Here is a 26347-nt window from a genome sequence, read left to right as displayed (position 1 = left end):
TTTTACTTTCATGTAGACTTACAGTGGTACTCTACAAAATTTTCTTATGATCTTGTGTTGGGGGAAGGAGAAGGGTAGAGGAGAGAGGTCGGATTTTAGACTAAGGAAATATCGAGTTAGAAATTGATTTTTTTTTTTTAAACGCTGATGGGTAAGAATGTGAGAGCCTTAAAAAAAAAAAGTCATTTAGAGTTTGTTTAGTACGTGCGTCTAAATAATAGTTTTCAATTTTTTTAAAAATATGTATATGTGAAAAAGTATGTAAAAATATGTTTTTTAAATTATCTATCAAACAGCCCCTTATTGATTAAAAACTTTAATTTTATAAACTTTAATTTTATAGTATATATAGATCAAGAACTTCAAATGATGGCAAAAGGCATATAACACAATTGATACTCCCTCGTACACAAAGCACATAAGAGTTGAGGGAAGATGAATTTGAGTTGTGGAGTCAACGTTACTTATTAGCATTTCTAACTATCTCAACACATAAAAAGAGTCAAATTATTACTTATTAACGTTTTTTATTTATTTATAAAATTTGATATTTATATAAGAGAGAGGGTCTTTAAATTTTAAAGAAAAATGTTAACGAATTCTTTTAGATTATTGGTTAATACTTTATTTAAAGAAAATTTTTATAAAAAAATTAATATTTTGACAACTTTTTTTCATTTTTCATAAAAATAGTATCAAAACTTTTTTAAAATAAATTATTAACCAATGTCTTAAGCACATTTATTAGTATGATCCAAGTTTAAATATCTTAATTAAAAATGAGAAATGGTAATGAGTGCACTTAGGGCACTAGTTAAGAATCCAATTAAAGAAAGTTTTGACATCATTTTTATAGGAAATGAAAAAAGCTGTCAAAATATTAATTGCTTTTTTTTCTTTTTTCATAAAAACTTTCTTTAACTGAATTCTTAATCAGTGCCCTAAGGATACTCGTTAGCATGATCCATTAAAAATACCTGCCTAAATTAGCTACCAATCACTTAGGATCAACGTGTAAGCATAGTAGTGACAAACAAAGGATATGGCCGTCCCTAAATCAAGATTTGTGGTTAGCGTTGGGAAATAAAATTAGTGAGTCCGTGTTTGAAACACCTATTTAAACACATATTTTTAGTTTTTAAACAATATTACACATATTTTCATACATTTTTTATCCACATGTATTTCTATACATATTTTCAAATAACAGAATATATACTTTTAAGTGCATGTATCATACATTCCTAAATTCTTCGGACTAAAGAAAAACAAATAAGATTTCACACTTTTTTGCACGCAAAAAAAGATTCCACACTTTCTCTCTCCTCAATAAATGAATAATACTGTTCAATGTTGTGATTTGTAAGGCTGTCGGTTGATAAATGTTTCTTCCAATCATGTCTCATCTCTCTCTCTCTCTCTCTCTCTCAGGTTGCAGCAACTCAAGCAACTGCACAGGGATTCGAATTGAAATTCTTTCATTTTTAGAATCAATTACAAGGCTAAGGTAAGCTAAATATTTTCAATTATTAAAAAAAATTATCTAATATCTTTCTCCTGTTTTTTTTAGTTAACAATTAATGTTGCATTATCTTTCTATTTTTCTCACTTGAAAGTTAAACTCACTTCATTGTTGTTTGGACAAAAAAAGAAAAAGAAAAAGAAAACACACTTTACTGCTCTAAGTGGCAAGGATTCAAATAAAGGTGCTCCTAGCATAGAAAATGGTAGTAATCTTGCTTGATTCTAAAAAGCACGTCTTTTTCAGCTACGTAGTTCCATTTGCGACTGTTGATTTCCTCGTAGCAAATCAGCTTCAAGCTCGAATTCACATACTCTTCCTCCACCAGCCCTAGCCTTCGCTGATTCAAACTCCGACTCTACGGCGAATCGGCCAGAGAAAGCGGTGGCTTAGCCGGAATCGAAGGTGAAGAAGCGAGATTGGTGCTTATATGCAGCGTTTCGCGGACGAGTAGCCGTGCAGTGTCGTGTGAAGCGAAAGAAGACGACACTGCTGTTAGAGTGTGCGCCGTCGCGTTGGTTTGGGATTGCTTCAATTTGATTGGAGGAGTTGCCATTGTGAAACGAAACAAACCGAAACCAACTTTTTTTTTTTTTTTTTTTTTTTTTAGTGTTGCTTTTCGGTTTGTAAATAATTGGAATCCAATTTTCAAAATTCATTCCCTATTTTTCTAAATTTTCTCGGCAACTAAACGATGGACCACTTAGTTTCTTATCTTATTCCTCTATTTTCCTGTTGTTGAGATGTTACTGTATTTATAGGCATTTTGGTAATTTTGATAATTGGGTAATTGGGTGGGTGGTTTATCCATTATAATTGGGTTGGTTGAGTTTGGATTAGAAGCAATTAGTTAAATGAGTTTTAATGGGTGAATGAGTTTTATATACCCAGTCTAATTATGCCCATCCCAAACCTATCCAAACCCACATATTTGACAATCTTAGTGGTAGGTCATGTTAAGTAGTGTATAGCCAATTTTATTTTTTGGTATTTTAGAAACAATTAATTTCAACGAGTGTACGTGAAACAATAATTTCCCTAGCTTATTATCTTGCTATTGAGTTTGCATGATTTCATTTTTATTAATTTTTTTTTTAAAAAAAGAGAGAATTTTAAAACGCTATACATAAACCAATAATCTGATTTATAAGGTATAATTCAGATGAGGAAAATTAAAAGATATTAATTATTTTCATAAAAAAAATTCAAAACTGTAATAATCCACAAAAGGTAAATAAACAAATAAAAAAAAATTGACCGATGCCAAAATGCTAGAGTTTTCAGCGAACTTATCATCAATTAAAATATAGTACTGTCTGAAATATACCGGTTTAAATATCCAAACGCAAAAAGATGAATTTCACTAGAGCATGTTTTTAAAATATCACGTATATAATGGGTTTAACTTTTAATGGGTTCGCTACCAAAAAAAAGAGAGTGGACTTTTGCAGTGTTTGGCTTGCTGCGTTTGTGAAAAACGCTTTATTAGATAGTGATATGTTGTATTATAGTCAATAAAGATATTTAATTGTTTAGGGCGTTATGGGTGTAGGATTGTAAGTATGATTTCACTAAGGTTTTTTTTTTTTTTTTTTTTTTTGAGAAAGACTTCACTAAGTTTAATCTTCTGTGTTCTTTAATTTCTTTTATATTTTGGTATCTTAATGTATCCCATTATTTTAAAAAATTGAATTTTGGCACCAAGATATGCATAAGAGAGATTGTAAGAAAATCTATTAATCATTTTATCCTCATAGGACAGCTAATAGAAGGTATTGATACTGTGGAAATGGAGGAAGATATGAACCAAAAGCTTCTTAGAGAAGTTGATGCTGCAGGAGAAATCAGTGTTGTTGATCAAGTGCCACTCAAGGACAAGGTATGGAGCGAGATGAAGAAGATGTGGGTTGTAGCTGTTCCTGCTATATTCACCAGAGCCTCCACCTTTGGGATCAATGTCATCACTCAAGCCTTTGTTGGGCACATTGGGTCTACAGAATTAGCTGCCTACTCTTTCATTTATACCGTGTTTTTGTCATTTGCAATTGTTATCCTGGTACGTTTAGGCATTACTCTTTCAGAAACTCATGAAATAGCTTTAGTATATACCAAACTGGTATGAACACTATGCGTATTTTTAAAGTTTACTCAAGTCAAATGTACTAATATGTAACCTTTCACGCCCCCAACCCAATGAATAAGCTAACTAGGTGGTTTTTTTTTTTTTTTTTAAGTAACGAATAAGTCAAAGGCCTTCTTAATTCTTAGAGACTAGCACTCATCTTCAAAGAATTTTTACACCAAATAAATTCAAAATTAACCTCAATAGCTCCACTCTTTGGAACAAAAATCCAGAAACCTTTTTTGCATAAAATATTGAACAATAAAAAATAAAAAATAAAAAACTAAATACTGAGTCCAAATTATATATTGTGAAAGTTCATTTACACATTGACTATAGGAATTGACACCACCATTATTGTGCAAAAATAAAAGTAGCAGAAAACCAATAGAACAACTTGTCTCAAAGTAAAAATCACTAGGAAAAAATGTCCTCAACAAGCAATTCACTATGATAAAGAGAAGTTTAAAATCTACAACCTTTGTAGATGAACTTAACATAACTCCACGAAGGGATCTACCTACTATACTAGGTCCGGAGTTGTGCAAGATGGGAAGATATTAGTCATCCTAAGCCTGCCTAACTGTATCTAGCCTTCATATATCGTTACTTAATTGGATCGGATGAGAGATATCCAAAAAGCTCAAATGGATGTGCGTTCATGTTTACAGCCTAAGGATTAGTTTACGGGTTATATGAATCAACCAAGAGAAAGTATAAAAAACATGTTATCAAATAAGTGTGTGGGAAGACAAGCATATCATCATGGAATCACACTCAGTCACACAACCTGTAAACATGAAGAGCATTACACCATCAACATCTAAGTGTGTGTAAGTGTCTATCCAATCATGCATGTGCATGTGGATACCAAGATTAAGGGCTTTATTACAGATGAATAATTGAGTTTTATGAAGGAGAAACATTAATTGAAGTTGAGACTTCATTAGCTCTTAAGTGTCTTTCCTTAATTAGACTTAGATGATCTTGATGCATCATTAGTTGTCTTGCAAGCTTTAGAGATTAGTTAGATTCAATTAATTAAGTTTGAATTAACTTGACTGTCATGTTATCATTTAAATTCAAATTAATTATCTTAATCATCTTTATTCTTTTAATACAATGTCCCTTCTTTCTTCAATTACGTTTTAATTGAGTTATGGAAATGAGTCGAAACCCAAATTAGCTTTCCAAGCCCAATTACCTTTTAAGTCTTGGAAGGATTTTATTTTGTGAAGATTTTCCTTATATAAGAATTATTAATTGATTTCCAAAAGAGTTTGAATTTCAAATTTTCAAGTAACTATTGACTTGAATAAGATGAGTCCTTTGTGTTTTCTTTCTTCATCTTTTTTGATTTGCTAGTACAATGATAGCCCATAAGATGAGTTCTATTTTTGATGATTATAATCATTTTTTTAAATTAAAAAAATAAAATTGATTATAAGAAGTCATATTCAGTGGAAATTCATTTGGCAGAATAGAACTTGTATTTTGAGATTTAAATCATGTTTCTGAATTTGGAAGTGCAGTTAGGCATGGCTACGGCATTGCAAACTCTCTGTGGGCAAGCATACGGTGCAAGAAAATACCACATGCTTGGTGTATATCTTCAAAGATCATGGATTGTTATGTTTTTGGCATCAATAATTCTTCTTCCTATATTTATATTCGCAACCCAAATTCTAGAGGTTTTAGGCCAAGATGAAGATGTTGCAAAAGTTGGAGGAGAGGTTGCTCACTGGATAATTGGAGCAATGTTTGCCTTGGTGATATCTTATTCAAGTCAAATGTACTTGCAATCACAGAGCAAGAACATGCTCATTACTTACTTCGCAGCTTTAGCCATTCTAATCCACGTCCTCCTTTCATGGCTTTTAACTGTGAAATATAATTTTGGGGTTCCTGGTGCAATGTTGTCCACAGTTTTGGCATTTTGGATTCCCAATATCGGTCAGCTTATGTTTATCATGTGTGGAGGTTGCCGGGAAACATGGAAGGGTTTCTCATTATTGGCTTTCCAAGATCTATGGGCTGTTATGAAGCTTTCTTTATCATCAGGTGTAATGTTATGGTAAGACTTTCTGTTAATTAGTGAGTAGGTTGATATACCTGAAATTGGAATTTAGAATAATACTGTATATTTTAAGAGTACGCCAAAATAAATACGAGATAGTATATGGTCTAAAAATTACGTAACAATGGTCATTTTAAAATAGGTTCTTTGTTTAACAGTTTTTTTTTTTTCAAAAAAAAAAAATATTGTTATTATTTTCTATGTTCAAGCTGTCTGCTTCACTTGTTCTTTGGTTGTTGAAAAACCTAGGAAGCATGTGTGTAGGCATGAACACAAGTCCTAGACATGATCATCAAATATTAATATATATATATATATATATATATTTCATTAGAAAAATAGAAGCGACAGATCTGTGATAGAGTGATCTTAAAAGAGAAATATTCTTAGTTGTTTGTTCAAGTTCATAGGTGTGATACTTCGGATTGAGTATATTTATAAGTAAATTTGGATTGTGAAGGCATTGTAAGGGCATATGAAAATGAAATAATGAAATCCTTGAAATTTTTCACCATTATGATTGCTTAAGGTTTTTCCTCTACCCATTTTCGTGAATGAGTCAATTGTCTCTTTGCAAGGATGAGTGAGTTACATCAGGTCCGTATTGGGCAAATGGCTAGGCTCTTATCATAGGTTTTAATTCTTCTAATAGTAGTCTTTGCATGCTTAAGAATCATTGACACTGATCACAATATTCTTGAACATAGTCTAATGCATCTTTTTGCATAATTGACCAATAATATCATGCTCTGATGGCCCTTTACGCCGAGGCCCTTCTTCCTTAGTGGTTTCCACAAATTCATTTGTGTCTCTCTTACGACATAATCAGTATCATAAGGTTCTAGCTAGAGACTAAAATCAATTTGGTTTGGCCAACCTCTGAGGTTGAAGTTAGGCCTTTCCAGTTTGTCTACCTTCGGGTTCAATCCGACAGAGGCATTGTATAACCTTTGACTCCTCATTGCGATTCTTTATTAATTATGAGCAATCCTTTATTAATCTGTTGAAATGTAAATGATTATTTAATGAGAGAAACTTTTTTTATATTCCAGTGCAATAAGCAAACTTCGAGTTTGTTTGGGATGTGATAAAATTTCAGCTTATTTGAGTTTTTAACTTCTTTTTGGTATTATTTATGAGTCTTATTGCACTTTTTGATACTATTAATAAGTCTTATTGTATTATTTAGCTAAATTTTAACTTCTTCTTTTTTTTACACTTTCAGCAAAAAGTTTTCAGTTTCAACTAAATAAGTTTTCAATTTCATATTTTATTTTATTTTTTAAAGAGTTTCAACCTATAGCGCTTTAGATGGTAGCTCTTTATCATCTGAACTTCAATTTCATATTTTATTTTTTTGAACTTTAAAACTTAGTAGCCTTTACAAAACCATGGTAACAATCTCTTAATAAACTTATGAAATTTAGGACATTTTCACACGTAAGGGGAGTATATATATATATATATATATATATATATATATGAGTTAGGCTTACTTCCAATACTTTTTTAATTGGAAGTTTCCTTTTGTTTAAAATACACAATACAAGTGATAGTAAGTTTTAATCTCCACATTTTATTTAATTAGCGGATGATGTGGCAGTTTCTCATTAAAATAAAAAAAAGATTCTAATTAAAAAAGTATTCAAAGTAAGTCAAACCCCCTATATATATAGAACTATTTAGTAAATAAATGTATTTATCATGACAGTGTGGAGGTTTGGTACAACGCAGTTTTGCTTCTTATAGCAGGATACCTGAAAAATGCCGAGGTCTCCATTGATGCTTTAAGTATATGGTGATAGAGAAGCGGAAAATAATCCATCTCCAGCTCGTCCAAACGGCTCGTCCAGAGCCTACAACGCAGGTTGATCCCAGTGTTTATCCAGAAGAAGAAGAAACGTCCATGAATAATAGCACCACTCCATAAACTGTCCTCCATGAAAGACATGATCGTCCATTAGGTTCGTCCATGAACAATCGTTAGATATCCTTGGACGACTAAACCGTCCTACGCCAGACGGACGGAAGTTCAACACTTAGACTTTCGACTAAACCCACAACTATCTCAAACAAACCCTTCGAATAAGTTAACTTCCATTAGCGGTTACAATTTTATATCCGTTGAGGTAGTTAACTCCGGAGTTGTTGGTTTCCACAAATCCTGGGACGGTTATTGGACAAGTAACCGTCCCAGGCTCCCTATATAAGGGCCGGTCTGAACTCGACAGAGGTAAGATTTTCACTCAGACAATTTTCCAAAATACTTGGAACTTCCTTCTCTACGAAACTAACTTCTCCATCGGAAGGGGTTCGACCGGTCTTCTCCGGTCTCCTCTTTGATTGCGTTTCCTTCCTTGCAGGCCATCAACCGTTTCGATAGCCCACCGAAGCCAGGCCATCCACCTTACTGATTCGGAGCGATATCAGTTGGCGCCATCTGTGGGGAGCGAAGGTTGTTTTGCGACTTTCTTTTCCGCGACAAAGGGTTAGGATGGTCAGGACCAGGTCGGGGGCTACTAGCCCTGGCCGTCAGGGAAGCAGAGGCGCTTCAAGTGATCCCCAGCGTGATCGCCAATCTGCACCAGTCATGCAGATGTCATCCGTTCAGAATATGCAATCCATGGCGGCTGCAATGGCAGAATTGACTCGCCAAAACCAGGAGTTAAGGATGGAGATCACTCAGAGAAGACAGACACGTGAGGAACACGCAGGGCAGACACAAGGCCATGGTGACACACAGAATACTGAGATTGGAAGTCAGTTTAGAGGCACCACCTCACGGACAGTGCCACACTTAAAAGAGGAGATGGACCAAATGAAGAAAGTCATGGAGGAGATGAAGGAGAACATGAGGAGAACGAATCCTATAGAGGATTTGGTCCACAGGACTGATTCTCCTTTTACGGCTTCCATCAATGACCACCCTCTACCATCAAAGTTCAAACTACCTTCCCTGGACTCGTATGATGGGACACGTGACCCCTTCGATCACATTGCAACATTCAAGACAACAATGCATCTTCAAGGGGTCCCTAATGAAATCATGTGTCGAGCCTTCCCTACTACCCTTAAAGGCCCGGCACGAGTTTGGTTCAGTAAAATCCCCCCAAGTTCCGTAAGTTCTTTCGAAGAGTTAAGCAAATTGTTTGTTAACAATTTCATCGGGGGACAGAGGCACAAGCGCTCTTCGTCCAACTTACTGACCACAGAACAAGGGGAGAACGAAAGCCTGCGGTCATTCATCACTCGCTTCAACAGAGAAGCCCTTAGTGTGGACGAGGTGGACGGCAAGCTTCTACTAGCAGCCTTCCACAACGGGATTAATTCGGATTTATTTATCCACAAGCTATACGAGAAGGAGCCTCAAACCATGGCCGAGCTCGTCCATTCGGCTCAGAACTTCATGAATGCAGAAGATGCAATCATAGCCAAGAAGAGGAAAAGAGCTGAGAGGATGGAAGCGCACCCAGCTCGACACTCAGAACAAGCCCCTCGTCCAAAGAAGGGACGGACGGAAGATAGGAAGGAACGAGATGGCAGGAAGACAGGTCCCTTGGGAAGAAGCCAGAACTATACGCCCCTGAACGCTCCATTTAATCAGGTGCTCATGCAAATCAAAGACGATCCTTCTTTAAAATGGCCAGAGAAGATGAAAGGGGATCCCAACAAGCGCAATAAGAACAAATATTGTCGCTTTCACAGGGACCATGGGCATGACACAGATGAGTGTTATGACCTAAAACAGCAAATTGAGAATCTTATCAGGCAAGAAAAGTTGAAGCACTTCGTTGGAAAGGATCGTACAGATGAGAAGCTGAAAGGCAAAATGGAGGAATCATCCCGGCCCCCACTTGGAGAGATAAGGATTATCGTTGGAGGGAACCCGATGGGGCAATCTTCCAAGTCGAAGAAGACGTATCTCAAAGCGGTACAAAATGTCCAGCTCTCTGGACGAACACCAAGGACGAGATCAATGGACGAGCCAACAATTTCCTTCACCGATGAAGATGCTGAGAGGATCCATCACCCGCATGACGATGCGATCGTCATTACACTGCTCATTGCAGATTATACAACCAGTATGCTCGCCTCTGATAGGATTTGGAGGAATGAAGGTGCAGCCCGTGGGTACCATTACATTACCAGTTGTGGTAGGGTCATACCCGCAACAAATAACCAAGGAAGTCAATTTCCTCGTGGTAGACTGTACTTCTTCATACAATGCCATCATTGGAAGACCCACTCTTAATAGTTGGAAGGCGATAACCTCGACCTACCATCTATCAGTCAAATTCCCTACGGAGTACGGGATAGGACAAGCACAAGGAGATCAGTTGGCAGCTAGAGAATGCTACTTAGCCATGATGGCTTTGGACGAACAGGTGCAGACAATGAGCATCGAGGAAAGAAGAGTTATTGCAGAGCCCACGGAAGTGTTGGAAGATGTTCTTTTGCAAGAAGATGATCCTGAGAAATTTACCAGAATCGGAACAGGTATGAAGGAGAAGGCAAGAGAAGACCTCATCCAGTTCTTGAGAAAAAGTATCAACGTTTTTGCATGGAGTCATGACGACATGCCAGGAATCGACCCAAGTGTGATCACTCATCGATTGAATGTATACCCCTTTTTTAAGCCTATCCGTCAGAAGAAGAGGGTATTCGCTCCCGAGAGGGACAAGGCAATCAAGGAAGAGGTTCAAAAACTGACCACGGCAAAGTTCATTAAGGAAGTCTATTACCCGGATTGGTTAGCCAATGTGGTGATGGTGAAGAAAGCTAATGGAAAGTGGAGAATGTGTGTAGACTTCACTGACTTGAACAAATCATGTCCCAAGGATAGTTATCCTCTACCACGCATTGATCAATTGGTGGACTCTACTGCTGGCCATCAGTTGCTGAGCTTCATGGATGCCTTCTCAGGATATAATCAGATCAAGATGGATGAAGCCGATCAGGAAAAAACTTCCTTCATTACCAGCCAAGGCTTGTTTTGCTACAAAGTGATGCCCTTCGGCTTGAAGAACGCAGGGGCAACTTATCAAAGGTTAGTGAATCATATGTTTCGTCCACAAATAGGACGGAATGTGGAGGTTTATGTCGACGACATGCTTGTGAAGAGCATAGATGAGGGAAGCCATCTAGACGACCTACAGGAAACCTTTGAAACACTTCGGCGATATAAGATGAAGTTGAACCCAAGCAAGTGTGCATTCGGAGTATCGTCGGGAAAGTTTCTGGGGTTCATGGTCTCGCAAAGAGGAATTGAGGCAAATCCGGACAAGATCCAGGCTATATTGAACATGGAGCCACCGAAGAATATCAAAGAAGTCCAATCCCTCACAGGACGAGTTGCCGCCTTGAACAGGTTTATTTCGAAAGCCACAGATAAGTGTTTACCTTTCTTTAAAGTCCTCAGGAAGGCATTTGAGTGGACGGACGAATGCCAAAGGGCCTTCCAAGACCTGAAGGACTATCTCACAACTGCCCCATTATTAAGTCCATCCGTGCAAGGAGAAGAACTGTACTTATACTTAGCGGTGTCTCCACACGCCGTAAGTTCAGCTTTAATCAGAGAAGAGGGGAAAATACAAAAACCGGTGTATTACACTAGCTGGGCACTCAGAGGAGCAGAGGGAAGATATCCGCTCATGGAGAAATTGGCTTTTGCACTGATAACGGCTTCTAGGAAGTTGAGACATTACTTCCAAGTTCATGTCATCAATGTCATGACGGACCATCCGCTTAAGAAGGCAATGAACAAGCTGGAAGCCGCAGGACGACTGATTCAGTAGGCAGTTGAACTTAGCGAATTCGACATTCGGTACCAACCGAGAAATGCAATAAAGGCTCAAACCCTAGCAGATTTCATCGCAGAGTTCACTCCAAGTTACGAAGACCTGGGGGAAGGAGAGTACAACAAATGAGTCGTCCATGTAGATGGATCATCTACATTATATGCTGGAGGAATAGGAGTTGTTTTGCAGTCGCCGGAAGGGGACAAATTGAAATACAAGGCCCGTCTGCAATACCAGACTACTAACAATGAAGTGGAGTATGAAGCCCTTTTAAAGGGGTTGGAACTGGCCAAATCTGTAGAAGCAGACGCAATACTTGTCATGGGAGACTCTCAACTGGTCATAGGCCAAATCAATGGAACATATGAAGCCAAGGAAGACAGAATGAAGAAGTATATAAGGAAGGTAGTACGCCTTGTGAAGAAATTCAAAAAAGCAGATTTTGTTCAAATCCCAAGGGAAGAGAATGTGGAGGCAGATACTCTGGCGAAGGAAGCATCTACGAATGAGGCGTTGGACGATATAGATAGTGTACACTACATGCCAAGTATAGACCTTCCAGAACTGATGCAGATAGAGGGAGAAGGAAATTGTATGACCCCAATAGTGTCCTACTTAAAGGATGGAAGGCTTCCAGAAGAGAAGGACGAAGCAAGGAAGCTCAAAGTCAAGTCAGCCAGGTATGTGCTTATGGACGAGGTGTTATACAAGAGAGGTTTTTCCCAGCCTCTCTTAAGATGTTTGGCTCCGGACGAAGCAAATTACATGTTGAGAGAGGTTCACGAAGGAGCATGCGGGAACCATTCGGGAGCCAGATCACTCGTCCATAAAGTCATCCGTAGCGGATTCTATTGGCCAACCATCCAAGCTGATGCTAAAGCATATGTCAAAGTATGTGATCAATGTCAACGCTTTAGCAATATTCCCAGACAACCAGCAGAATATCTCACGCCAATGATGGCCCCTTGGCCTTTCGCGCAATGGGGACTAGACATTTTGGGGCCCTTTCCGACTGGAACTCAGCAAATGAAGTTTCTGGTGGTGGGAATAGATTACTTCACAAAATGGGTGGAAGCCGAACCCTTAGCCAAAATTACGCAGCAGAATGTCAAAAACTTCGTCTGGAAGAACATTGTATGCAGATTCGGAGTACCTAGAGTACTAGTGTCTGACAATGGACGACAGTTTGACAACACACCTTTCAGGGAATTTTGTGAACAGCTTGGAATGAAGAACCATTACTCCTCACCCTCCCACCCACAGGCCAATGGCCAAGCAGAAGTAGCGAACCGATCCTTGCTTAAGATCATCAAGACTCGACTCGAAGGGGCAAATGGAATATGGCCGGATGAATTACCAGGTGTTTTATTGGCTTATAGAACGACAGTGAGAACTCCAACAGGAGAAACTCCTTTTAAACTAGCCTACGGAAGCGAGGCAGTTATACCAGCAGAAGTACACATGACGAGCCACAGGGTCAGGAAGTATCAAACTGAAGAAAACGAGGAACAGCTCCGTCTTAACCTTGACCTTATGGACGAGGTCAGGATGGATGCAGAACAGAGGACAGTAAGGTACAAAAATCTCATGGCAAGACAATATGACGCTATGGTGAAGCCTAGGCGTTTCAACATCGGGGATCTCGTCTTGAAGAGGGTTACCTTGGCAACAAGAAACCCGGCCTACGGGAAACTTGGCCCAAATTGGGAAGGACCTTATAGGGTTATCAACTGCAAAAGGCAAGGATCCTACTATTTGGAAGCTTTGGATGGGCGGAGGCTAGAACACCCTTGGAATGTTGAGCACCTCAGGAAGTACCATCAATAAATGCTGACTCTTCACCAGTGTCCTTGGACGAGATATCTGGACGAGCATAAGTGTTTACTACTATCAAGTGTTTTTAAGTATTCTAATAATCCCCTAGAAAGTACATTAGTGTTTTCACTTTTGTGCTATTCATGGATGAGTTGGTTTGTATTTTTAATTCAATAAGGCACTAGCTCATAAGTATGTGCCATGCCTGTGGACAAATGTTTACATAAGTTTGGATTTTCAAATATATATATATATATATTGTTTTCAAGTATATTATTGGAATCCTTAAATGTTCATTCAGATTGATCCGCAAAAAGAAAGCAAGCATGGACGAATGAAATCCTTGGACGCAAGGATATATCGTCCATAAGCCTTCCTCCAAAGGAAAGATGAAAAGGTACATCCGTCCATAATCCTGGACGAGATGAAACCTAAACTGAAAATTAAGCTAAGTTACATCCGTCCATAATCCTGGACGAGATGAAACCTAAACTGAAAATTAATCTAAGGTCCATCCGTCTAGAACATAGGACGAGATGAAACCTAGCCTGAAAATGAAACTAAGGTCCATCCGTCCAGAACATAGGACGAGATGAAACCCAAGCTAAAAATAAAGCAAAGTTTCATCCGTCCAGAACATGGGACGAGATGAAAAGGGCATACTCGTCTAGACCTCAAGACGAGGTAAATTCCCAAAAGTGTTCGTCCGAGACACGGACGAGCAAAGACTTCAAAACTAGCTTAACAATCCATTACACTGGACGAGAAAATGCTAAAAAGTCTAATCATCAAGGATGACAAAATGATCGTCCATAATTTTGGAATGATGAAAAATTTAGCCAAAAGGAATCAATTTACTTTATCTTGGTGATGTAATAAAATTCACCCACATGCCCAAGACGAGGTGAACTGAATTCCTAGATGGATGAACCACACTGCTGATATGAAAATAAAAATTTCATACATAAAGCAGGAAACATGTATATTCAAACACAATGGAAGTAAAAATAGAAGTATTCATTTCTTTCATGAAATTCAAAGGGTGGACGACCAACGTCCAAAAACCCCTTTAGTTTTGAATATGAAAATGTATATAAAACTCGTCCATAATCCTAGACGAGATGATTGTACTTGCATGAACTTTAAAAAAGAAAAAGAAGTAAAAAGCCTAAAACAACAGGCACTTCTATGAAAAGGCAAATAAAAGTAAATTTTCTAAGGAAATAGATTTCACTTGGGCAAGCTCGTCTTGAGGTCGTCCTGAATGACTTCAGTGTTAGCATCGTCCATGATGTTGACGTCCTCGGAACTCGTCTGCAACACAGAACTCTCTGTAGCAAGAGGAAGCTTGAACGAGTTGAAGTCCAAATCAGGATACGCCTCTTTGGCATCAGCACGGAAGTCTTCATACCCAACTGCATAATGACTGTCTAGACGATTCTTATACTCGTCAGACTTCTTAAAGGCAGCAACTGCTTCCTCACGTGCCTTCTCCAAGGACGAGGTAAGCTCTGAAACTTGTCCCTTGAGATGGACGATGCGGGTATCCTTCTCTAAGTTGTCAGCTTTGAGCTCCTCCACTTCGTTCTTCAACTTCGTCTCGCTTCCCAGCAGACGATTAAAATCCTCTGTCAACCTAATGACCTCCCCCTTCTTGAGCAAAACCTCATGGCCCAGCTCCTTAGCCTTATCCTTGGCTGTCTTGGCCTCTGAAGCAAGCTCCTTGGCCTGGCAGGTCGCTGTATAAAACTTTGACATAGCCTGCATTTGGACGAAAAGGAGTTAGACATTTCATTCAAAATTAAATGTCTACACACAAGGACGAGGAAGAAACTTACCTTGAAAAGGTCATGGATGCCAGAACGCTCAAACTTCTTCACTGACATGTTGTAACATTCGTTAACCTCATGATCAGTGACGATCCCTTTGAACGTCCTCCATGCATAACCCTCGTCCAGAACCAAATTAGAGGGACGATCAGAGGACTCAGACGGGTCAGGCTTGTGAGAAGTTTTAGGAGCAGGGGGAGGATCAGACGGAACAGGATGAACCGTTTGGACGGGCTCCACGTCCACCACAGGCTCGTCCAAGTTCACTGTTGGTGGAACAAACTTGGGAACCTTTGGAAGGGAAGTCCTTGGTTTTTGTTTTTTGTGGCCACGACGACTGGGGAGGTCGTCCAGATCCACAGTACTCGAGATTGATTTAGACTTCCTCTTCCCAGCCTGGACGGAAGCCACTTTAGCAGTAGGGGCAGCAACATCCTCGTCCCCGCTAGCCACTGTTCTCTCTTTGTTTTCCCTCATCGTGCTTATTCCTATGATGAGGAAATTTAATATAAAAAAAAAACATATATAATAAGATAAAAAAAAAAGAGGGGAAAGGAGAGCTGAAACAGTGGACGATCACTTACTTCGACGAGTGAGCTCCTCGTGACTTAAGTTCTCAGCAGTAGGAGTTGGACCGAGTCCCCAAGTTGCTAGACGAGTAAAAGTAAGCAAGTCGTGGAAAGTCCTTCCTGGAAAAGTGCGAACCACTTCTATCTGATCCAAGAAAAACTTATCCAAACGTGGACGAACGACAGCTGCATCACCAAGATAAAGGGTTAGACGAGTGACAGATAAAAATTTTTGAAGGACAAACAAGATAAAATGGAAAGAAAAACATACCCTTAGGACGAAGACGACCTAGAGGGCTGGTAAAAGGAGGGAAGAGGGGAATACCCACATCAGCTGGGTCCCCAGCCCAATTTCCAGAAATAATAAAAAATTCTTTTTTCCAAAGCCGGTCAGACGAACTACGGCCCGTTATTAAACTGTAATATGAACCTCTGGACGAGAACTGGTAGAACCCAGCAGATTTTTTGATCTCTGAGGGCTTATAACAGTAAAGGAACTCGTCCACTGTAATTGGACGGTTCCCTTCCAATGCCTCACGCCATAATACTTGCATGGCAACTATCGTCCTCCAACCATTGGGGTTGAGCTGGTTTGGCCCAATACCCAACCTTTGGAAGAGGTCTCTGCAGAAAGAGTTTAAGGGAAACCTAAGGCCAGCTAATAGGTAAGAAGCGTATACCCCTAAGCCAGAGGAAGGGGAACAACACCATTCTCCAGGCTGGGGTAGACGAGGGTTAAGCTCTTTAGGGATTTGGTATCTATCTACAAGAGTTTTTAACTTAGCACCGTCTAAGGTGGATGCTACCTCTGGGGCACAACTATATATTACATCTTCGTCCTCTTCCTCGTCTTGAGGGGGACTTTATGGCTGTCTGGACGAGCTAGCCCCAGATCCAGAAGCCGCCCTACGTCGTTGTTCCTGAAATTCCTCTAAGGGAATGCCAGGAACCCCAGACGAGTAATGCTCGTCTGAGGAGTCACTACAGGACGAACTATCTACACTACCGTCACTCTCAGAAGAACCGTCCTGGTAGTCGTCTATCTCTCTCTCTAGACTAGAAGATGAAGGCATGGTTGAAATGTAGAGGACTTAAAATGAGAGCCTAAAAAGAAAAAAAGAAAGAGGAAATACCTGCTGAAACTAGGACGAGAGCTAGACGAGAATCTTGGACGAGTTGGCAGAAGAGAGAATGAGGAAAAAGTGAGGGGCATGAAAGAGAATGCGCTATTTATAGGCCCCAGCAACAGGGTCAACGAAGCGACACTCACCACTCAGAGATTGACACGTGGCGATCCCTTTGGGAAACGAGATCGACGCGACTGGCCAACCAACGGTTTCGTGACACGTGGCGTACGTAAAAGCGAAATTTTGTTGAAATCACGACAATGTCCTGGACGACCCTTTGAACAAAGGGGCAACTGATAGAGAAGCGGAAAATAATTCCATCTCCAGCTCGTCCAAAAGGCTCGTCCAGAGCCTACAACGCAGGTCGATCCCAGAGTTTATCCAGAAGAAGAAGAAGAAGCGTCCATGAATAATAGCACCACTCCATATACTGCCCTCCATGAAAGACATGATCGTCCATTACGTTCGTCCATGATCAATCATTAGATATCCTTGGACGAACCAAACCGTCCTACGCTAGACGGACGGAAGCTCAACACTTAGACTTTCAACTAAACCCACCACTATCTCAACAAACCCTTCGAATAAATTAACTTCCATTAGCGGTTGCACAATTTTATATCCGTTGAGGTAGTTAACTCCGGAGTTGTTGGTTTCCACAAATCCTGGGACGGTTATTGGACAAGTAACCGTCCCAGGCCTCCTATATAAGGGACCGGTCTGAACCCGACAGAGGTAAGATTTTCACTCAGACAATTTTCCAAAATACTTGGAACTTCCTTCTCTACGAAACTAACTTCTCCATCGGAGGGGGTTCGACCGGTCTTCTCCGGTCTCCTCTTTGATTGCGTTTCCTTCCTTGCAGGCCATCAACCGTTTCGATAGCCCACCGAAGCCAGGCCATCCACCTTACTGATTCGGAGCGATAGCATATGGTATTTCTCATACAGTCTCTCCTCTCCTCCATTTATTTATTTAAAAAGTTTTTAACCGCTTTGTCTTCTTTATTGTTGTTGTTATTATTATTATTGTATTTAATTTTTTTATGTTTCCCAACTCATTTTTCTCCATATTCCTTCGGTAAAAACATCATTTATGTTCCTATATTTTGACCATATTTTTAATTTGATCCTCAAGTTTTCTTAGCTTTCATTTTGGTACTTATATTTTTAAACATGTTGTCATTTTGGTCTTTGACATTATCTTACTTAAAGAAATGTTACTTTCAAATTTTTAGTGTAGTCCATTAACCAGGTAGACGTTTTTTATAAGTGAGATAACGATATGAATCAAAGTTATATGTTTAAAAGTAATAAAACCAATATAAAAGCTGTTAAAACTTGAGGACCAAATTAAAAAAATAAAATAAAAAAAGACCAAAATATAGGAATCAAATAAGTGTTTTTGCCTGTTTCTCAACAAAAAAATAAATAAATAAGTGTTTTTGCCTATTCTTTTTTGTCTAAATTATCCATTTGCCTCTGTTAATTTTGCTTCATGCCTACCCGTAGCTAATTCGAGTACATGATTTTGTACAGCCTTAGCATCAATGGGTGGGAAATGATGATAGCTCTTGGATTCATGTCTACAGCAAGGTATTGTCATCATTCTCATGACCTCTGCGAAGTTCAGCATCATCATCATCATCATCTATTAGATATTTTCTTTTTGAGTGGAAAGTGGGGTTAGGATGTTCATTCACTATCATGTTTGAACTAAATAAACATCGTTTTAAAAGATTTTAGGTATTAAAATATGAGTGATAATAGAAATACTACAAAGTTTATGATATAAATCTTTGCCACCTATCATTAATTAAAAATAAAAAAATTCCAGCATTCAGATATCATGTTGTTAAAGCTTACTAATCACATTAATTTGCATATTAGTGGTATCGATCACAGAAAATGTAATTATGATGTTAATTTATAATGTTTTTGAAGCGTATCAATCATGTTAATTGTTAAATCAGTTTGTAAACTAATAATATTTGTAATAGATATAGCATTTTTCTACTGATTATTAATTTTATGAATTAATGTTTCGACCATATACTTGTCCAAATATTTGGTTAAAAATTTAGTGTTCGATTATCAAATGAGCTTGGAAGAGGGAGTGCAAAGGCAAGCAAAGTTCTCAATCGTGATGACAGGGCTCACGTCATTTACCATCGGATTCGTACTTTTCTTATTTTTCCTTATCTTCAGAGGACGTGTGGCTTACGTATTCACCGAAAATGAAGAGGTGGCTTTAGCATTTGCAAACATGTCACCTTTCTTGGCTGTCTCCGTACTATTGAATAGCATTCAACCTGTGCTCTCCGGTACCCTTTTTACATTTGCTTTGATGTCTCTCAAACTTGATCATTTTATTTAAGGTTAATTGCAAATTACACTCTTAAAATTTGAAAGAAATTAGATTTTATATTCTGAAATTTCAGAATTTAGATTTTACCTCCTGAAATTTGGTGATATTTAGATTTTACACCATGACGTTTTAGAATTTAGATTTTATCCCATATATTTTAGGAGTGTTGGAATTTTACTCCTTAAAATTTTGAAGTGCTTGTATTTTACACCTTAAAGTTTCAGAATTTGAGAGTATAAAATCAAAACAATCCTAAACTTTAAGGGGTAAAATTCATGTTCTGAAACGCTAGGGTGTAAAATCCAAATACCCGTAAGACTTCAGGATGTAAAATCCAAATTCTAAAATTTCAGGGTATAAAATCCAATTACCCCCAAACTTTAATGGTGTAATTTGCAATTTACCTTTTTATTTATGAGAAATAATATGTCTACAACATTTTTAGAACATTTTCACAACAAATCATAAGTGGTAGGTTATTATTATTGGGGTAAAAAAGTAATTGTAGTGTTAGATTCAAATTTGAACTAGTAACAACTAAGGGTGACAATTTTTATCCATATCCATGAACCCACCAATTACCCAACTAATTAGGATAAGTCTTAACCCAACCCATTTAAATATTTGGGTTAAATGAGTAAAGACCCATTAGGTTATTTAATTATATGGGTCTTAATGGATAAACACACTAATACCCATCTAAAATTTAAATAAACAACATAATATCTAAATTTCTAAAAAATGACCAAAATACCTCCAAAATCCAAAAAATGACCAAAATACCTCTCGAAACCTTAAAAAATTGACCAAAATACCCTAAAAACCCAAAAAATGACCAAAATACTTTCAAAATCTGAAAAATGACCAAAACACCCCCTGAAACCTAAAAATGACAAACCCCCCCCCCCGAAACCTAAAAAATGACCAAAATACCCCTTAAAACCCAAAAATTACGAAAATACCCCCAAAACCAAAAAAATGACCAAAATACCTCCAAAACCCAGAAAATGACCAAAATACCCCTAAATCCAAAAAATGACCAAAATACCCCCCAAAACCTAAAAATTATCAAAATATCCTCAAAACCTAAAAAAGAGGACCAAAATACCCCCAAAACCTAAAAAATGACTGAAATACCCCCGAAACCTAAAAAATTACCAAAATACCTTGAAACCTAAAAAATGACCAAAATAACCCCAAAACCTAAGAAAATGACCAAAATACCCCCCCCAAAAAAAACCTAAAAAATGACCGAAATACTCCCTAAAACCTAAAAATTACCAAAATACACCCTAAACCTAAAAAATTACCAAAATACCTTGAAATCTAAAATATGATCAAAATACCCCAAAACCTAAAAAAGGACCAAATAACCCTAAAACCTAAAAAAATGATCGATAAAACCCCTGAAACCTAATTTATGACCAAAATGCACTTAAAACATCTAAAATTACCAAAATAGAGGTTTGGGGTATATTGGATGTTTCAAGGATATTTTCAACAAATTAAAGGTTCTAAGGGTATTTCAGTAATTTTATAGGTTTTGAGGGGATTTTAGTAATTTTTTAGGTTTCGGGGTTATTTTGATAATTTTTTAGATTCTAAGGGTATTTCAGTCATTTTTTAGGTTATGAGGGCATTTCTGTCATCTTTTAGGTTTTAGGGGTATTTCAATAATTTTTATATATTTTGGTAAATTTCTAGGTTTCAGAAGTATTTTGGTAATTTTTTAGATTTCGAGGATATTTTGGTCATTTTGTGGGTTTTGGGGGGGGGGTATTTTGGTCATTTTTCTTGTTTCAGCGGTATTTCGGTCATTTTTTTTATTTTTGTGGGTATTTTGGTAATTTTTGGGTTTTGAGGGTATTTTGGTCATTTTTTAGGTTTCAGGGGTATTTTGGTAATTTTTTAGATTTCGGGGGTATTTTGGTCATTTTTTGGGTTGTGGGGGGTATTTTGGTAATTTTGGGTTTTGATGGTATTTTAGTCATTTTTTAGGTTTTGGGGGTATTTTGGTAATTTTTAGATTTCGGGGGTATTTTGGTCATTTTTTGGTTTTTGGGGGTATTTTGGTTATTTTATGGGTTTTGGGAGTATTTTGGTAATTTTTGGGTTTTTGGGGTATTTTGGTCATTTTTTGGTTTTGGGGGGTATTTTGGCAATTTTTAGGTTTCAGGGGTATTTTGGTCATTTTTTGGGTTTCAGAAGTATTTTGGTCTTTTTTTTGGTTTTGGAGGTATTTTGGTCATTTTTTTAGGTTTTAGGGATATTTTGCTCATTTTAGAGATTTTGGGGATAATTTTGAATGTCCAAGGGTATATTGGTAATTTTGGAAGTGTAGGTATTTGCGTCATTTTAGGTGTTTAAGGGTATTTTGGCAATTTTGGAGGTCAAGTGGGTATTCAAGTAGTTTCAGATATATTTGGGTCATATTGGGTTAAATGAGTGGGTTACTAATTAAATGAGTTGAGTTGGTAATGGATAATTAATTTATGTATAAACAAGTCATAAATGGATAAATGGATAAATGGAGATAATTACACACCCAACCCATTTATGACTCAACCCGCCCATTTGCCACCCATTAACAATTAACCACCTATGATTTGTTATAAACATGTTGTGAACGTAGCACTTCTCTTTATTTATTTGGATGACTTTTCGTACATACTAATCCTACCTTAATAGTACTTCACTTGTTACATGGACAGGAGTTGCCATTGGTGCTGGCTTGCAGAGCATTGTAGCATATGTCAACTTGACAGCCTATTACCTAGTAGGGATTCCCGTTGGTGCTGTGCTTGGATTTGTTTTTGTTATGGAAGTCAAAGTAAGCTATTTTTATCTCCTTTAATTTCCACGTTTTAATTCTAACCCGTTATAAATAAAGAAGAGGAGGTTTTCTGGTTTCACTAAATTTCATTTAAGATTTTAAACACTGAAACAAAGTTTATTCCTTATCAAATCCTTCTCTACAAAAGAAGATATTTTTACCAGCTAAAGGAATACATGTTAAAGCCTTACATATAGAGGCAACATCGTAACGGATTTGATGGAGTGGCTTTGAGATTTTGATAAATTAGTTTATATTTATTAATTTTGTGAGAGTTTATGCGTGATTCTTATTCCTATTATCATTAATGATTTTTTTTTTTCGTTTGCCATGAATGCAAGCATAGATTTTTCTAAACAAAATTTTGTGTGTTGTTGTTCTTGCCATTTTATTCTCCTTTTTTATACACGTTTTTTTACAACAAATTAGTACTATATTAGACCTATTTGTTTGAGTTCCTGAAGATTGCAAGAACAGAATTTCAGTTGGTGTTGGGTGTACATGTGTGAGTAAAGTCTCACATTGAATAAAAATTAGAAGAATGAATAGTTATTATAACATAATGGAGCACGTATCCATTAGACATAGGCCTTTTGAGTTAAAGTGTCTCTATATGTTATATTAATTACTCAAGGATTCTCCCCAAGTTGTTTATCTTCCTAACAAGTGGTATCAGAGCACATGGTGATGTGGGACAAAGGTGGCAAGGTTATCAAGGTTCCTTTTGTAGTTGGAAGCTGGAAGCTGGAACGAGGTGCGTGTACTTGAAACCCTTTCACAAATGGAGCAGGGCAAAAGAGTATTATTGCCAATTGTGCCAGACAACGATGAGGTGCAAGATTCCCATGGAGGATAAAAGATGTGCGGGGTTGACACGTGAAGGCATATGGATGATGCACTAGTGAAAGAAAAAGACCATTAGGCAAGGGGGAACGAGTAGAACTTGTTCATTGCCTATGCAGAGGTCTTGAAACCCACAGAGAGGCACAAACTCACACATGAGGGGGAGATTGTTGGGTGTACATGTGTGAGTGAAGTCCCATATTAAATAAAGATTAGAAGAATGAGTAATTAATATAACATAATTGAGCACATACCTATTGAGTTTAGACCTTTTGGGTTAAAGTGTGTTTCTATATGTTATATTAATTACTCAAGAAAACTCCCCAAGATGTTTATTTCCCCAACAAGATGTAATTATTCAATTATTTCTACAAAAATTGTTAGTCGATGGCAGGGGCAACTTTACATAGAGCTCAAGTTATATATTCATATCAACATCCTGACTTGCCAACCAAAAAAAAAAAAAAAAAAGTATATATAATTATTTTTAAACTAATCTATTCTGTTTACTCTAAAAAAAATATATTGAATATCCTGGCTTGAGAATTCCAAGAATTTAGGGTCAATAAAAATAATCTTGGCCTCCAAACATAGTTCTTAACCCTTAAAAAAAAAAAATCAAATAACAACAATAAAAATTAGATCCACAATAGCTCAAACAACAACAAGATTATGACAAACAACAACAAATAAACAAAATATTCAAAAAAATAGCTCATTCAAAACAACAGCAACAACAACAAAAATCCATAATCATTCAAATTCATAACTTGTTCAACCCATTCCATCAAAATAATTTCTAATTTCATATTTCCTAAAAAGTTATACCAAGAGAGGTATTGTAGCTTTGTAGTCGCAACAGCTCTGCTCTCCTTAGAGGTTTAGCTTGTAGTTGTAGTAGGTATCATTTGTTGCACTCTCTCTCTCTCCTCTCCCATATTTCTCTTCTTTATCGTCATTTTATACTATCTCTCACTTTATTACTCTCATTGCAACCTTCTCAATTCTCACTTTATCTCTCATTAGTTTATTTTTTTCCTTTTCATTTTGTTAGTAGAAAAAAAAATTCTAAAATTTAATGTATTTATTTTGTGATGTGGATATATTCAAGTTCTTCTTTTATTAGATTGATTTTGTATAATTTCAATTTCTTAATGTCTACTTTAGAAAACATTTCTAGAGCTGCCACTAGTCGGTGGCTTGACTTCAAAACAAGCCTAAGAGCATTCACATCAAGGGTTTTAAAAATTTTAGCATATAGCATCTAAAAAACCAACTTTATAGCATTTAACACATCACTTTACAATACATCAAACATAAAAATTTCTATTTTTTTTAACACTTCATTTAAATAATATTTTTTTTAATAATTTTTTATTCTTCCTCTCTCTCCTTCTGTCTCTCCCCCTTTGTCTCAACCCAACAGTTCTAAACACCGCCAACCACCACAATACCAATAGCCACCATGCCCAAAACTCAAACATTAAAAACAACCACCATGCCCCCACCACCCACAAACTCACCACACAAACCCAACCACCCACCAAAAACCCACCACCCATACCACAACCACCAAAAGCCTAACACCCATGCCACAACCAAGAAAAACCCACCATTGCTGCCACCAGCCATAGACCATAGCAAGGAAAAAAAATAAATTCTCCACCATCACCCCTACCAGCCACATCCACTCGCAACCACAAACAACAATAGAGAGAAAAAAAAAAAAAAAACAAAACAAAACAAAAAACAAAACAAAAACAAAAAAACAAAAAACAAAAAACAAAACAAAACCACCATCACCCCCACCAACCACATCCACTTGCCACTGTGACCCACGACCCAAATCAGAACATCGAAGCATTGCCACAATGACCCACAACCCCATCGAAGCACCCAAATCAAACCATCATTAACGAAGTAGCGCCATTGTGACCCATGACCCCAACAACCAAATTGGACCATTGAATCACCGCATCGTGACCCACAACCCAACCACCTAAATCACCATGACCCACTACCCAAAAATCGGACCAATAAACCACCGCATTGTGACCGGAACAAAGCAGACCACCAAAACCCACTTAAAACTAGTTCAAAACCCACGGAAAGGGAGGAGAGAGATTGAGTCCACAAGAGAGAGGGAGAGTCTGAGCTTGAGAAAGATGAGAGAGAATGAGAATGAGAGTGAGAGGGAGAGAGCTCAGTGAGAGAGAACAAGAGAGAGTGAGAATTAAAAATCAATTAAAAAAAATGATAACATGTTGCTATAGTGAGCTCTCACAAATGAGAGCTCACTGTAGTAAGATGTCAAATTTTTTAGCATAGAGCATATTTGATGGACTAGATTTTTGTTGTTTCAGTTGTAAAAATAGCATTTTAGCATTTATACCACCCTTAATGTTTTTTTTTTTTTTTTTTGAGAAACCTACCAGCCTTAATGTGAATGCTCTAAGGAGTCAAAAAAGATTGGCTTGATTTTTTATCAAGCATTAATGGCATTTTTTGTATCAACCTACATAGACTGGGTGGCAAATATCAAGCTAGCAATTTGAATGCATGCCTGCCGTCACATGAACAACAAATTCGCGTTACCGAATTTTGTTTGTATAGCTCTATATATATGTTAGATGCAGATTGTTATTTAGCAAGAGAAAGTGGTGTTGCACTGTAATTGCAAAGAAGGAAAATAACTTTCTTTTTGTTAATTGTGTATTTGTGAGAAAGAGTAGCATTTTGTGTATTTGGATTTTGGGTTTTGTGAGAGTGACATTGCACCATTTGTATTATCCATATTTGTTAGTGAAATATCTCCTCCTAGTCACCACCCGTGGACAAGCCAAAAACCTAATCATATAAATTTTTGTGTTCCCTCTTGTGTGTGTTTGTCTTTATTTTCTTGTCAAGTTCTTTTTGTTCATATTATTTATTTTGTAAATCTATTTAGATCCCATAATATTGTTACAATCAATCTTGTGTAGAGAGAAGATTTGTATGGATACATGTACAACTACAAATTTTAACATCTTGTCTTTCTCAACCCCTTATCTCGATATTATCTTGTAGGGTGTTTGGATTGGAATGTTGTTTGGAACATTTGTTCAAACTGTTGTACTTATTATTATGACCTGCAAAACCAATTGGGATGAACAGGTATTGGCTTTAGTTTCCCTCTTTAGCTTAGTTCAGTCGTTTAAATAGGTCTATTTTCCTATACTACATTAGCCAATTTTTTATTATTATTTATATTTTGTGGATAATTGCAGGTAATCATAGCTCGTAATCGCGTTAATAGATGGACTGTGAAAGATGGCAATGAACCAGACCATACCACATAAGATGTCTACCCTTGAGCTGCTATTCTTTCCTCTATGCATTCAAAAATTTAAAATGCTAGATGAATCTAATGTGAGATTATTTTACTTTTTAGAATCTAGATATCATA

General features: G+C 37.2%; 1 protein-coding gene and 1 pseudogene across 1 annotated transcript in view; one reads left to right on the top strand and one right to left on the bottom strand.

The window, feature by feature from the left end:
* The window catches only part of LOC115951670 (zinc finger BED domain-containing protein DAYSLEEPER-like), a 13000-nt gene extending 10922 nt beyond the window's left edge, over positions 1-2078 (bottom strand). Inside the window, exon 1 of the mRNA XM_031068831.1 lies at positions 1885-2078. Coding sequence (XP_030924691.1) covers positions 1885-2078 — 194 coding nt within the window. The remainder of the gene's footprint in view (positions 1-1884) is intronic.
* Positions 1319-26347, top strand: LOC115952247 (annotated as a pseudogene).

This window comes from Quercus lobata, chromosome 7, assembly GCF_001633185.2.
Source record: "Quercus lobata isolate SW786 chromosome 7, ValleyOak3.0 Primary Assembly, whole genome shotgun sequence".
Lineage (NCBI taxonomy): Eukaryota > Viridiplantae > Streptophyta > Magnoliopsida > Fagales > Fagaceae > Quercus > Quercus lobata.
This window is presented reverse-complemented; position numbering and strand designations above follow the sequence as displayed.